We start from the raw sequence: 15620 nt of genomic DNA on the forward strand, positions 1-15620 counted from the left end.
GCTGAGCGCGAACCCCCGCGCTGCCCCCCCGCCACCCGGCCCACGCGCTAACACGGAGCCCGTGGGGTCCCGCCACGAGCCCCCCGGCCGCGCTGCCCAAGGGACAGCGGAGCCCGCTCGGCGGCTCCCGGGGCGGCCCGGCCGGGCGCGGCGCCCGCCGCCTTCTGGCACGTTCCGCGCGAGCCCCGCGCCGGCTCCCGCGGCCCCGCCGCTGCGCCCACCCCCTCGCCTTCCCCTCCCCTTCCCCTGCCGGTCCCTCCTCCCCGGCGCCGCCGGCCGTGCCCGCCTCGCTCCCCGCCCCGGCTCAGGGGCGGCTGCCGCTGCCGCCAGCCGGCGGCTCCGCCAACATGTCCGAGCGCGGCGGCTTCTACCGGCAGGAGCTCAACAAGACGGTGTGGGAGGTGCCGCAGCGCTACCAGAACCTCACGCCCGTGGGCTCCGGCGCCTACGGCTCCGTGTGGTAGGTGCGGGCCGGGCGGCGGCAGGTGGCAGCGCTGCGGACAATGCGGGCGGGCGGCGCCGCTGCCCGCGGGCCGCGCCGTAACCCGGGCAACCGGCCCCGCGCGGCCGTTGCGGCCGTTTAACGGCTCCCGCCCCGCGTGCGCGCCCGTTGCCCCCGCGCCGGGAATGCTGCGCAGTCATGGCGTGTGCCGGGGAGGGGGAAAGGGGCGAGCGCGCCTGGTCCTGGCGCCTCAGCCCGCTCCCTGAGCGCGGAACCGGCACCGGGCGAACCGGCACCGGCCGCGGCCGCGCGTGTCCCCCGCGTGTCCCCCGCGTCCCGGGGCCGCGAGCGAGCGACGCGTTGGCGCGGGGGGTGGCACCGTCAGTCAGGGCACAGGTTGCACCGTAAATTAGGCCCGAGGGCTTGGGAGCCTCAGCCCTGCGTGAGGATTTGCCACGGCTTCTCGTTGTAAAATACTTCCCTTTTTCTTCCTTTTTTTTTTTTTTTTCTTTTTTTTTTAATAATTAGCTTATCTACTGTGAGAGCCCCTGGCACGCTAAGCTCAAGCTGTTGTCTTCGCATTTGGCGCACGCTTCGCTGTGTTTGTAAAAGCCCTGAATCAATTTCTGGAAATAATAGTAATGTTTAAGGGGGTTCTGACAAGGAATCATGATTCTTTTATAAGCTAGCGGAGTGGAATAATGTGGGAAAAAATCTATATGGGCTTTTAATGAGGTGTGCTACTAAAGAAAAAATATTTCTTCAGAATTTCCCAACTTTTTACCGTTGACTAAACTTGTGAATAGTTGTTTGCACTTTTTTCTCTTCATGGGCAGATGCTGGAGAGTGAAGTTTCTTATTGTTTACTTGCCTTCCCTGGTGAGAAATGCCTCAACTATATGTAAGAAAAGGGAGAAAAAATATATATATATCTATGTACACCTATGTGTATATTTATATATATGTATGTATGTGTTCTTATTACTACATATATATATATAAACCTCCAACAATCGGCATAACACTCGGGGCTATCACCTGGGAATTTTTCTCTTTTTTTTTTTTTTTTTTTAATTATTTCAGGTTTCTGCTTTCCCTGGAGAGCTCTAGGGAAGTGCTGTGTGAGATTGGCATTGTAATTCAGGGGCACAGACCGGGTTTATGCAGTTGGTGTGAATAGCTTTGCAGAGACCTAGTTTGTTTAGGCTGTAAACTTCTACTTTTCTTTCTCGTCTATTGTTTTGGGAATTCAGAGCTGAATATACAGCATGACAAGCATAGGAATTTCCTAACTAAGCCTGCATTTCTGATTGTTTTTTGTGTTTATGCTTAAATAGTTTCAAGGTGAAAACGAACTCTGCTGAATTTTGTAATGAGATAGCAAGACTTTTGAGAACTTGTGAAGGAAATGAAAACATGTGGTGGGTCACTTGAAGTCCAGCTGGTGATTTCTCTTTTTTTTTTTATTTTTTTTTTTTAAATAATTTACTCTGGTAGTGTTGCTCATTGTGCTTACTTTGTGCCTGAGAAGCCAAGGAAAAACTCATATGTTATTAGTGAGGAAACACAGGAGCTGGGATACAAAATACAGGGAAGAAGCCATGGGAAAGGTTGACTTTAAAATATACATTTAAGAACAGCTTATAGTAATAAAGTATTGCTCTACATTAATAGTCCTGTTAACATCGATGAACTACAAACTCAAGCAAAAGCCTGAATGTGAGGAAAAGGTTTACATATGTCTCAGAAAAGCTCTCTATCTTTAGTGCCTATGGAAATTGATTTCTTTATATATGCACATGCTTCTCCCAGGAGACACAGCCATTCCCTTGAGTAATGTGCTGTATAGTTTTGGTGAATAATTGTGCTCCTGTTCGGTAATATACTTAAAAACTTACTTAAGTCTTATGGAAACCAGTGAAATCTTTATTATTGTTGTTGTTATTATTATTATTATTATTATGTTTTCTAAGTATTTTTAAATGCTTTGCATAGCAGAAGCCATAGTCCCAAAGTCCTGATACTGGTTTTGAAACAAGAACAAAGTTTCTGTAATAATTTTTTTTCTACCACAGTGTCAATCTTTTATAGTCTCTCCCTTTCATTTGTGACTGTAAATTCAGTCATATCCATAGACTTGTGCAACTAAAGTGGTATACGTTATAAAGAAACATTATGTAAATATTTGCATTTAAGCAATCTCCTGCTTGCCCTTTCTCTGCACTTACTTCAAAGTCAATATAATAATACAGATATCAAAGACACTGGTTCCCAGTAGACTTTCTTCTTTTTCTTTTTAAATTTAAATAAGGTGTATGTATAGAATACAGAGCCTCCCTGGTACAAAGACTCTCCTTTTCAGATCCTTTTTTATGACACATCATTAAAAAAAAAAAATCCTTCTTGAAAATCCTTGGAAGGACGTGGCCACGCCGTCAAGTGGCATTGCACGTTAGTGTCCATGTGAACCGCACGAAGAAGTGCCAAGTCATCCCTCCCAGTATTCGTGGTGCATTTTGCCTCATGGGTCTTTTGTAGAGGTCTCCTTATCCCCATTTCTCTCCTATAGCCACTCAGGTTGGGAGTTATTCTGTAATTTGCTGCTGCTTAATCTCATTTTGTGACTTTTGATTCATTCTTCAACTTCACTATTGATTCCCCCACTCTTTTTTCTTTATAATAGAAAATTTTCTTAACCTGAACCAAAACTCAATTAAATAGTTTAATCTAATTGTCTTTTTTGATAAGTGCACTTGCACAGCTTTCAACCCTGAAGCAGAATTTATCTTTCGTTGAAGTGAACAGGCTGGTTGGCTTCTGTAGAGCAGATGTTGTCCCTGATAATGGTGAGTTTTGAGAATATTTTTGTTTTTAAGGGTGATATTTAAGTTGGTTGCCCCTTAGATGTGAAGCAAGCAAGCTGACTTTCTCAAAATAACTTTCATCTGCCTTTATCTCTTTTCAAGCCTAGGAGAGAGAAAAAAAATTGAATTGTTCTCAGGTCAAATTGCCTTTTAAACGCTTGTCCCCCTTGACTGTACCTCTTAAATGATAATTCTGGCTGTGTTTGAGTCTTTGAACTACTCTGGTCATGCTGCTTGTAAACTGGATCTGTGGCTGATGCATCTCTGCCTCACATCCATATTACCCTGACAGATCCAATAGAGTTTTGTATCCCTAAGACTCCTCCTTTGGGAGCTGGTGTTAGCACCTGACTGAAGTGATGCAGAAAGAGCAGCTGCTTTTATTTTTAAGCCATTATTTACCCCAAATTGTGCAACGCACATAGCAAAAGGGGTTTATTTTGTTTTAATTTTCTTTTTAAAGCCTGTATATCTCTCTCTTTCAACTTTTTTGAATTGTCTTCCATCCTACTTGGAAGGTCCGGAGAACTTTCTGCAGCCTGCCCTCTGTGAGCTCTCCCAACAGGTTGTTTCTCATTAGGACAGCAAAAGTGCTTTCTTTGCAGAGAAAAACCAGATTGCAAGATTAACAGAACTGAGGCAAGAGCTTCTTTCTTTTCTTTTTTTTTTTTTTTTAATGAACAGAAACCTCCTCAGAAGCCTTTGGCATCAATAGTGCTTTCTCTGTGCTATTTTTCCCTTACTTTTTGGTTTCTGTCCTGCAATCTCCTTTAATTTCCAACTGTGTGTTCATGTGGTGCCTAACACAGACCTCAGGTAATAAATGTATAAAGAAGTGCATGTTAAAGAAAGGTATCCTGCTAACTTAAACTGTAATTATACAAGCCTTAATTCAGGAAAGCAGGTAATCATAGTCTGTCTTAAATTAGTCACTCAATGCAGCACTTAAACAGGTCCCTACATCCCACCATCTTTAAGTGCATACTTAAGATCCATTACTTTTGTTTTCCTGGCTTATCCTATGTGAAAAAAACAATAAATCTTGTTTTTTTCAGGCTATTGTTTTACTTTAAGGAAGTACAAGTGGAAAAGTAGAAGTGGAAAATGTTAGGATTCAGTTTAAACCATTCATTTCCCCACCACATCCAATCTTTGGATTTCTGGTGGGATTTTAACTCGCTTTTTCAGACAAAGCAAGACTACTGATAGTGTCCCTTTCCAGTTAAGAACCTCCAAACAAGTGCTAAGGCAAATCAACAGGATGTGGAAGTTTTTAAAAAACTCATATAAATTGTCTTTGATGGAAAAAGAGAAAAATTCCAGATCTAGGATTTTAGTTAGTAATGTCGATGAAAATACAGAGGCTAAACTCTGTCCTAAATATAGTTACAGTGATACATGATTGGAAACATAGCATCGAGCAATGTTAACACTTAGCTGCTGTCAAAGATCTATTAAAGTTGCCTGTTTTTTTGATATGCATCTTCTAGAAGTAAATTCTTGAAGATTTTGGTTGTTTTGCACGGAGACCCTTTGAGCTACAAACACTTTGCAAACTCAATGCAAGCTTGGAATATCATCTCTTCATGAAGCTGTTCAAGTCTGCCCAGAGGCAGGACACCTTGCAAGAATGTGTAAGTTTAATAATCATCCTAGCAAGCACGACCTTGAAAGTGAGCTTGCTCTAGGGAGTTGCAGTGGGTAAAAGGGCTCACATGGTCAAGTTACAGGTCAGGAGAAGGATCTTTACAGCAGCATCACAAGAATGAGCAGATGAACATGGATATAGCAACAATGCAGAATGAGGAAGACTCTTAGAGAAACGCGATGAAGTAGCAATGGTGATGTAGTTGCAATGGGGTTTGCAGGGACGGCAAGAATTCGAGAATGTGTCGAAATTGGATGAAAGAAGGGAGAAAATGGAAGAGCTTTGGCCAGGGAAAAATCCCTAGAGTGCAGGGAGGGAGGGTGTTTTTTGGAGCCTTTGGAAGGGGGTTGGTTTGCTTGGAATTCCTTTTGTCCAGTTTCATTTTGCATCTTTCCCAGTTGTTGAAACAACCTAGTCACTGGCTTTGGAAGGGAAATGGTAATTGGTGAAGTCAAGGTCCATATTTAAAATGAAAGTAAGAATTATTTTATTGGAGAAGACAAAAGCTGGGAGGAAGTGGCTGTGGAGAAGGATGAGATGGACCAGCAGAGACATGACAAGAGGCTGGTGTGTGGGATGCTGCCCCTGAGCCAGCAATGTCTATGCGTGTGAGGGCGGTGAGGGAAGAAGCTGTAGAAGGCAAAGTTTAAAACACGTAGGGGCTCTGTGCTCTGCTGCTTTTCTCAGGAGGAAATAATGAGATCTTTTTAGAGAAAGAAATGGGAGCAAGAGATAAAAAAAGGCTTGAGGAAGGAACCCGCTGTGGCAGAAATGCAGCAAAAATGACAGAATTATGGTCTTGTGTTTCAATGTAGGAATACATTAGCTAAGGAAAACTCCTCTGCAGCGTCTCCTCCATCCTTCCTGCCTTGTTATGTGTTGTGCTCTGCAGCTGCCTGGCCCACAACGGAGCAGCGGCAGCTCCTCGTTTCCTGCCAGCCTCCTCATCACACCAGCAGCTGCTTGGAATTCACAAATCCCTATTCCTGACACCATAGCGTCCTAAGGATTGGCTGCATCAAGGAGCTATTTGCAATTTCAGGTCCTTGTAGCTGGTTGGGATCCAAAGCCAATCTCTTAATTCTGTGCATACAGTCTGTGAAGGGGGAGAGTTTCAAAACCCTCCTGTGACCTGTAAGCAAAGGTGCTATCATTTGATATTTTGGCCATTGTAGAGAGAAAAAAAAAAGGAAATGTCAAGGGGGAATGAAGGAGGAATAGGAGAAAGAAGGATAATAGACGGGTATAATCTCACTTACTTTAGGTTTATGCATGTATTTGAAGGCTCTAACATTTTTCATGTTAAACCTTATATCCAAATTGAGCACTAGCATTTGTAGCTCTGGCTCCTAAGCTCACAGTTTATAACAACCTGTCAGTCTTTTTTAGTGAAATGCTGAATAGAGCAGATTTTTCATAAGCAATTTACTGGCTTTGTGGTAGATGAAGGCTTTTCTTGTTTCAATATTGCCATGGGCCTTATAAGCTGTCTAAAATACGTATTATTTTAGTATCCATGAGTTGGTTACATGCCCTGAGAAAACTAACAGAAGGTTATGACTGCGACCTTCTGTATGCTTTTCTCAGCAAGAGTAATTCTAAATGTAGCAATTTCACTGATTTAAACTATAATATTAATAACCTACCGCACAGAAGCATGATTAGTCCTCTGTAAAGTTATTTGTGTGATGGAATAACTGTGGATACTTAAGAGACAGACACAAAAATTGCTGGTAGGCTCAGAGGCAAATATGGCATTATTACTATTATTATCATATTGTTATATTAAAAGAAGATTGGTAGTATATTTATATAAACATATGGGTAATTATTTCATAGTATTTTCTTAATGTCTGCTTAAAAATATGTACCTGTTTTTGTGTTAGGTATGCCACAATTATGTGGCATATGTAATAGTTACTTTGTACTTCAGTATTCAGATCTAGCGGTGAATTCATCTGAGATAATTACCAGTGATTGTAGTAAAGCCAAAGCAAGTGATGCTAGTGCTCAGCATAGTGTTTGGGATAACATCCAAGAGATAAGGTATGATATTACAATGCAATAACTTGTCATCATCAAGAAAGGGTTTTTTTTCCTCTAGTGAGATGAGCATGCGGTTTCAGAGGTGCCCATTACTCATCCTGCCACCCTTTGCTGTATCACTGGCTCAGTTTTCTTTGTGGACCCTTCTGAAGAGTATGCAGGTCACCGTTTGGGAGGTCTTCTGTGCAGAGCAGTCTGCTGCCTGTTCCTTAATTCTACCCCAAAGGGAGGAAGTCACCAGCCTGAACTTGCCAAGAGTAACAAGGTGTTTTTATAAAGAAGAAATAAATGCAACAGTTCCTGGGTTTACCTTGCTGCTTAGTTTAAGCTTCATACAGCTGACATGGGGATTGAGGCACGTTATGTTGGGCTCTTGCTGCTGGTAGCTCTTATGGTCCATTTGCTGGTACTGGACAGATGTTGTGTGTGCTTTTTATTTATTTATAACAAAACGTTGCAAACAAACCTGAAAACTCATGTTATCCGTGTGATGCCTTTTGTTGACTCCTGCAACATCTGTATGAGATGTAGAAAAGATTTTCATTGCAGTTGTGAGGAGCTGGGTGGTGTGAGTGGGCACCAGAAGATGCCCCTTGCCAGGATTCTTGTGTCTCATGCTTTCCCTGCCCACGCAGGGGCTGCGGCCGCCTGCCTCCATGGTCGGGATCCCCGTGTGCTGGCCTCGCTCCCCTCCTTTCCCCCGCACCTGCTGCCCTGCAGCTTTCTGCTGCTGTTACTTGTTTTCCTCAGGAAGCTGGGATGGTAAAACCCACGGGAAATAGGCTCACATGGAGGTAGGTGAATATCTCCTATGATGAAATGAGATTTTTCTATTCCTTGAATTTCTATGCAACGAGTAAACTGGGCACATTCTATGGGAATACGGCCCTTGGATTAATCAGGGAAGTAGAGAGATCTTGTCTTTGTGCTGTAGCAGGAGGAGTAAGAACAGTAGCCTAGAACAATACAGGTAACCTTCAGATGCAGTATCATTGCCACAAGGAGCAGATTTCAGCATCTGCTCGTGCACAACTGTTTCTCAAGCTTGGTGTCGTGTGTCCATACAGTCACCAAACTGGCAGTGTTCCAGGCTGGGACAGTATGTACAAAACTGGAGATGTTGGCTCTTCTTTGTATGTTTACAGTTACTCAACTGGAGCTGTCATTTAGAATAAGCCTATCTCATTACTTGGACAGGTACAACACTTCCATAAGCATAAAGTCACATGTTGCAGGTAGCTGACACCTTGTAGGGGTGGTGTGGTCTGGAATACTGACTGATACAGGTATGTAGTGAAAAACAGCAGTTTACTGCAGACTGCAGGGGTGATAACATCCAGAATGAACTTGGATCTGAGAGGTGGTTGTGCATAGGAATGATTGGTCTGTCCAGTTTACTGGTCTGTAACCACAACAGATAAACTCTCTGGGGAAATTACGGAAATGACTTTATGTACAGCAGTATTTAGAAATATCAACTAATACAAATCCATGCCCCATCAAAGTCATGAAGTTGGCATGAGACTTTTAAAATCCTGTGCTCTCTGCCTTGGAAGTTTTGGACTACATTAGCTTCCCATACTGAAGCTTTTCTCTGACTATGTGTAGGTGAGTAGAGATTCTTACTTTATCTAGAGGAACAATAATAGAAATACTAAATGCAGAAGTTGGCAATTAGAAAATCTGTCTAATTTAAGTAATGACTGAAAATTACACTAAGCAAAATCCTCTAATCTGTGTCAAAAATCACTGTGGGCAGCGTAATGGCTGTTTCATCCTTGATCTTACTTGGATACAAAAAAGTCTGTCATAAGTGCCTAGAGTTCTGGGTCAAGAATGATCATATTTGAACAATCTGATGCTAAGATTATTGCAAAGTCTGTGAAGGAAGAAAGCAGTAAGAAATGTGTTTCTTTTTTAAGTCATGGTAGAATTTCTGTCTAATGTGCAGTCCGCATTTACTATTGAGTCATTAGAGAATACTCCTCAATAGTAAGTCTGAAATGCTAAATGATAATAGGCAATTTAGAAGTCAGTTATTGCCAGTGCCTACAAGAAATGAAATGCTAATAGTAAATAATGTCTTAGAGATAGGAGTTGACAAGCATTAAAGTTTATCTCTGTTGTATATTCTGTCCAGCTACATGAGGTAAAGTAATATTAAGGACACTGCGGAAAAAGGGATTTCAGATGAACTTAGAAAGCAATAGCTGAATCACTGAAAAGATGATTTTGTTTCCAGGTATAAGTCAGTTGACACAACTGGCTTGTCAAAGCTGAAGCCTACGCTCCAAGGACCCGCAGCAATAGGAAAGTGCCTTGCAAAAGAGGAAGGAGTTGCAAGTTGTCAGAAGTTGTTTGTGAGACAGCACAGATGCCAGGAGACCAGCACAAACCCCCTCCCATTTTAGTTCAGAGGTAGGGAGCGCGAGAGCTCCCTAGGTAGGGTGAGGGAAGGCAAGGGCCTCTCACTCCTTGTTTTGGTAGCCATGTGCCTTTGCCTGGTAAAACAGCATGCTTGGAACATGCTGCTTGGAATTGTTTTACTCGTGGCTGTTTTCCAGAGAGCTTGTGGAGATGCTAAACACAGGTGGGCCCATAAAATTACCATAACTGGAGCCAGAGCTGTGCTATCCAGGGATCCTATCTGAAAGCTAAATACTGCCAGGGAGATCACACAGAAAGGGGAAACTAGCTAAGTAATCTGTTTATCTATTTAATTTATCTCTTGAGTGACTCCTGCCACCTCACAACCTAACAATTTACTCTGGTGAGCATGAAGGATTCAGGAGACGACTCAGATTGCAGCTATAATGATATAATAGGAAAAGGGAGAGACTCAGTGTGAAATGAGAGCAAACATGTAATTCTGCACAGGGAGGAATGTCTGTGGTGTCCTGCTGCTCGTGAAAAGTGGCCACAGCAGAGATGCCACAGATGCATCCCATTCTTGAATGGGACAACAAAAGAGATTAACGAAAGCTGTATTTCTGAATGTCTCAGTATTAATGATTTAGATTGTCATGACGGGAACCCAGACAAGGGAAAAACTCGGAGGCGTTGACTCTGATTGGTATTTGATGAAGTTTCTTGACTGGGAAGGAACTCATTTAAAGTCTATTCCTGGCCTCTTCATCTTAGATTCAAGATTTCTCATTAGAGTTCCCAGAAATTGAGTCACTGTTTTTTTTTTTTTTTCCCCTTTCCTCTCTCCTGATTTGCTTCCATCCTACATCTGTCTAAAGAGCTGCTGTCATAAGAATTACTGAAGCTAAAAAACAGTGTTTTATACCTTGTAAAAGCTTTGCAGCCCTGAGTCATATGGAGGATAAAAAGTGATCCCTCTGAAAGATACCAGTTTTTAAACTACTAAAATCTACATTTGACCTTAAAAGGGGGAGGAGGAGGATGATGTTTATCATGATAATGGGACTTAAAACCTAATTCCTTCTAGTGTTGTATGTACACAGTCTTTCATAAACAAGTGCAAGCGTGAGTGAGAAAGACAGTGAATTACCAGCAGAGATGAGCTGTTAAGCACAAGCAGCTGTGTTGGGTAAGGTTAGTTTTTTGCCTGTGTAAATAAATCCATTTTCACTGGAAACAAAAGCTGCAACTTAGGATGTATGTGGAGAGTAGGTATTTCAGATACTTGGGGTGCTCTCCATTGGCTTTGCTGCCCAGGGTTGCACAAATGCAGGTATATCCAATCTTTGTCACATTCAGAGCGAGACACTGGCTTCTTTCTTATTCCCTCAGACTTGTGCAATGTTTGTGTTGTCTCTGTGGCCAGTCTTGTGAAACTGAAGATACCTCTCATGTCAATTCCTCTTACGCCATTCATTCCTTGAACAGAAGCTTGAGTAACAACAACATCCTCCCGTCGTGTGTCCCAAGCCCACTATCAAAACAAGTTTCTTTATCATATCCCTTCCATCCATTCCTGAGTGCTGCCAGTTGTCTTCTGCTGCTTCCCATGCTTCCTTTCTTCTCAGGGAATGCCTTTCCTGAGGTGCTCTGCAAGCCACCACCCTCTACATGTTTCACACTTCCCTGTAGATCCGCTCCTGTGATGCTTGCAAAGAAACTAGCTAAGTAATCTGCTTATCTTTTTCATTTATCTCATGAGTGACTCATTCCTTCCATGGTGCCTGCAAGAAACTTGGTGATTAAATATATTTCCTCTTACTCTGGTTTTATCTAATAAAGCATTGCTGCATTGGCCTTCTCAGGTTCAGTGAATTCTAGTACACCTGGGTCCTGATCCTCTTTTAGATGTCATTCCATTCTTACTACCCATTTGTTGCTTCTCATTAAAAATGATTCTTCATCTTCTGTCTACAGATGCTCTTCTCTGCTCTTGACTTGTGTCTCCCTGACTTTAGTGTGCGCAGGAGCCGCCAATGTGAAGCTTATTATAGGGTCAGTGTGTTAGTTTTGGAGCCACTCCTGGCAAGATGCTTTTTATTTCTGGCAGGTGTCTCTTACCACAGTTTTCTGGAGTGTTTAAAACACTAATAATAAGCAGTTAATAAAATTATTTACTGTCAACCATTGTCATGTCAACTTTCACTACTTGCAGTTTTTTACGTTATATAATTTTCAGTGTTTTGTAGCTCCACAAAAGGTTTCTGCCAGATAAATGTATGACTGTTCATCTCTGTTTGCTGTTGCTGTTATTAGCAATTGCATATTGCGTTATCCACACTTTAAACAGATCATTTTACAAATATTTTAATTGAACTGCATTTTGATGGAACAGGTAACAGCAACCATTTAAAGAAATAGTTTTCCTAATGAGACAAGGTAGTTGACTGAGTGTTTTTATAAATGTACTTTGTAATGCCATAAAGTGAAATACAGAGGTGTCATTTTTATTCCTGCACTCTGTATAGGTATTTACTTCTGGCTTGTTACACTTGCCATGTTGTTCCAATGTTCAGAAAAAGGATCTCCCTTTTTGTGCAGGGGGTCATATCCGTACTTAATGTCCACATGCTGGGTATCTGCAAGATCTGTGGGCTGAAGTTCATGACATCTACCCGTTCTTCACTTATTACTGCTATTTCCTGAGGAAATGTGCATGCCCCTGGCTGTGTCAAGATTCAAATGTGATACCAGACTTGTGGCATTGTCCTAGAGCAAGCAAACGTTCATGAGACATAATTAATATTGCTAGACAGAACGGCAGCATTATTCCAATTATGAAGGCTCCAGTTTGTTCACCACGACCCAGAAGTTGAATCTTAGTATTCCCAAAGCATCTTGATTTGGAGAGGGAGGATACATGTGCATTAATGAAGCTAATTCTTGGGTTAATTTCCCTGCCAGATGGGGAAGGATTGCCTGGGGGATTCCTGAACATTATTATAAGCATTAGAAATTTGCTAGATGAAAAACAAGGGAGCTGTAGTTGAATCCTCATGGCTAAAGCCGACTAGCTCTCCCATTTGCAATCCATTAGTTAAAATATAAGTAATAGCAAAAGAGGGAGTAAAAATCACCAACAGAGGATAAGTTTCTCCAAAGAATTTTGGGATATTTAGAGAGTGGAGAGCTTTGAAATGCACGCCTAGAACATGCTTTCACTACAGCTTTCCTTTTTCCTGCAGTTCAGCTTACGATACTAAAACAAGACAGAAGGTGGCAGTAAAAAAGCTTTCAAGACCTTTTCAGTCGCTTATTCACGCCAGGAGGACCTATCGGGAGCTCAGATTGCTTAAGCACATGAAGCATGAAAACGTAAGTGACCAGTTAGTTCTTTCCCCTTCTGTTTTTTTTTATGATAAAAGCTTGTAAAACAGACTGAAATTCAGCAAGGTGCAATCTTTTTAGAAAATTCCCTCCCGAAAATTCCTTTGAAATTTAGAAAGTTCCTTCCTTATTACCTGAGATATCTGGACGTAGCTACCTGAGAAGTCATTGGAAAGACTGCATTTTTATGAAAAGATTGTTCTAATTGAATCTTAAAAATTCCGATAATGAAATCCAAAGCAAGTGGTCCAACTCCTGTCTAACTGAAGTACAGAGTTCTGCCATCTGCTATTGGATGATCCTGAAACATCCACCTAGGAAAATATTTCAAACTTGCTTTTGCTGAATTTAGATTCTGCTGAGAAATTAAGGGCAGATACTCTCAATGAAATGAATGACAGTGTAATATGCTTTTCTTACACAGTTCACTTGATCATCTAGATGAAACAGAGGAAAACTTCAGGCTCCAAATAACTCAGTACTTGCCTAAAATTATGTCACAACTGATTGATTTCAGTGGGAATATCCATCTGCTTAAAAGTAACTTGCTTAACTGAGACCTGAATATAATATAGTGGATTAAAAAATATCCTGGAGAAAGGATACTAAAAAAAGTTATTTCAACAGAACAAGCAAACATGTGAAACTGCACACAATCCTAAGTATAACAAGTGTACAAACCATGTGCCAGCTTTTCTGCAGCGAGACATTGCATTTTCTGGCTTGTTTTATGATTGGCTGAAGCCTTGTTCTACTTGCTGTAGTTAGTAATTTATGTTTAATTGGTCATGGAGATAGCTGAGTCTGTCTCTGGATAAACCACTTAGTATACTGGTTTTACTAAGTTTCCAGAATATCATATGTCATGTGTTTGTAATTTTCATGCCAAAAATTCTAAGCCCTGTTAATGCTAGTTTATAGGGTATGTTATATATTTCTAAAAATAAAGTGGAAATTCACTTTTCTTTCAGGTAATTGGATTACTAGATGTTTTTACACCTGCAACATCAATAGAAAATTTTAATGAAGTGTAAGTAACATTTTAAAATTATTTTGACTATTTAATGTGCAAACAGGGGTAGTACTGCTCTGATTTTAAATGCATTTTTTTCTAATACCCTTGAAGCCGAGGTTGGCTTTGTGCAAAGAATTCAATATGTCTTGATGTAGGTTTTCCACAAATAGGAAAACAAAAGGGTGTGTCTCAGTACTTTTTTGAGTAGTCAGTAAACAGATCCTTGGTACCTGCTAAATGTTTTGTGTAAGGGTTTGTTGCTTTAATGCCAATAAACTTAAAACTTGCTAAATTCAATTATATGTTAGCAATAGACTATTTTTTCACAGCTAGGTTAGATTCCTGCTCAGAAATGCAAGGAAGTATTCTGTTGGTTCATTTAGTCAAGATTCCTGATTGACCTAGGACTAGTTTTAGGTTCATATTCCTCAGATCATTTGTGTTGTTTTTGTCATCTGGTATAAGCAGTTAGGTTAACAGTTTAGCAGAGGTAATAGTAATTAAGATGTTTTGGCTTCATGGAAATGAGTGGCCAAAATCTCTTTGACTTAATGGAGTGAAATTGGGACTGGTAGGTGCAGAGTTATGTACCACTGACTTTGGGAGAAAACTTACATTTCTGCAAAACAGATCAAAAAATCCCCGGTTGGAGTGGAGGGAGTGCCTGTATTTTAATTGAACCTATGTTAATTTGCATCATCAGGTATTCCCTGGCCTCACAGTATTTGTCATTTGGGGATCTCAGACTTCCGTTTTTATGTAGGTTGAGACTTCCTATTCATCTCAAACCATGGTATATTCTCCCCTCATTGCTGTAGAGTGTCGTTGAGAAAACATAGATAAATTGTTAATGTGCAAGCAAATTTTTTCTTTTTCCTGACATTAGAGCTTATAGCTGATTTCAATATTAAAGGCGTATTAAATTTCAATATTGAAGTCATAGCTGACTAGAAAGAATATAAAATCATATGTTAGTTGTAAACGAATAAGAATCCACATGGAACTGTGTAGTTACACTTAAAAGGGTCTTCCTTGGGGGTTTCCCTTCTGTCAGTCTTAAACAAGGTGTGTTTCTTTGTTTTTTTTTTCTGTGGGGTGTGTATTTTATTTTCACAGGTATCTTGTGACAAATTTAATGGGTGCTGACCTGAACAACATTGTGAAGTGCCAGAAGTTAACAGATGACCATATACAGTTTCTCATATACCAGTTGCTTCGAGGTCTTAAGGTACTGTCTGAATGCAAGAATTTTAGGCTCCTCAATCAAAACGTAGTAATGGCTGGTTCATTGCAGTGACATTAGTTAAACACTTTTGTTTGTGTTAAGAGTACACAGATATTTGTTTCTTTTCATCAGTAGTAATCATTTCAGAAATGATATGATTTTTTTAAGCCAAAGATAAAACCCCAAGCCTGCAGATATTTATGTGTACAGTATATGTGAGCACACTTTGTGACAGTTAACCTTCAATCAATGTCTTTCTGAGCTGTTTTTGAAGGACAGGTGCTTCTTATGTGGTATCTAAAGTGAACATGTTCTGTAGCACGTGATGTGTTTTATAAATCCACTACCTACTATGGGCAGGATGGATGTCTGACGTGTAACATGGCAAATGATTCGTGTTCATATTTTGGAAAATACAAACCAGTCCGAAAAACTACAGTGCTGGTTTTTGCAGAAAGCTTCAAATGAAAATGCTTCCCAGTACTTGATGAAAAGTATTTTTTCAGACTAATGCTGGTATTTATTTTTCCTTAGGCATAAGTAAAAGAGATCTACTGATCTCAGTAGATGGTAGGTGATCTCAGTAGAGATCAGTTGCTTTAATGGTTCACTTTTCAGTACTCATT

The 15620-nt window shown here is 41.0% G+C and overlaps 1 protein-coding gene across 1 annotated transcript in view; it reads left to right on the plus strand.

The window, feature by feature from the left end:
* Positions 1-304: 304 nt before the first annotated feature.
* Positions 305-15620, plus strand: part of MAPK11 (mitogen-activated protein kinase 11) — a 31505-nt gene continuing 16189 nt past the window's right edge. Inside the window, exons 1-4 of the mRNA XM_026053802.1 lie at positions 305-460; positions 12613-12742; positions 13726-13784; positions 14886-14997. Coding sequence (XP_025909587.1) covers positions 348-460; positions 12613-12742; positions 13726-13784; positions 14886-14997 — 414 coding nt within the window. The 5' untranslated portion in view covers positions 305-347. The remainder of the gene's footprint in view (positions 461-12612; positions 12743-13725; positions 13785-14885; positions 14998-15620) is intronic.

The sequence above is a fragment of the Nothoprocta perdicaria genome, unplaced genomic scaffold (assembly GCF_003342845.1).
Source record: "Nothoprocta perdicaria isolate Ctin4 unplaced genomic scaffold, notPer1 scaffold_119, whole genome shotgun sequence".
Lineage (NCBI taxonomy): Eukaryota > Metazoa > Chordata > Aves > Tinamiformes > Tinamidae > Nothoprocta > Nothoprocta perdicaria.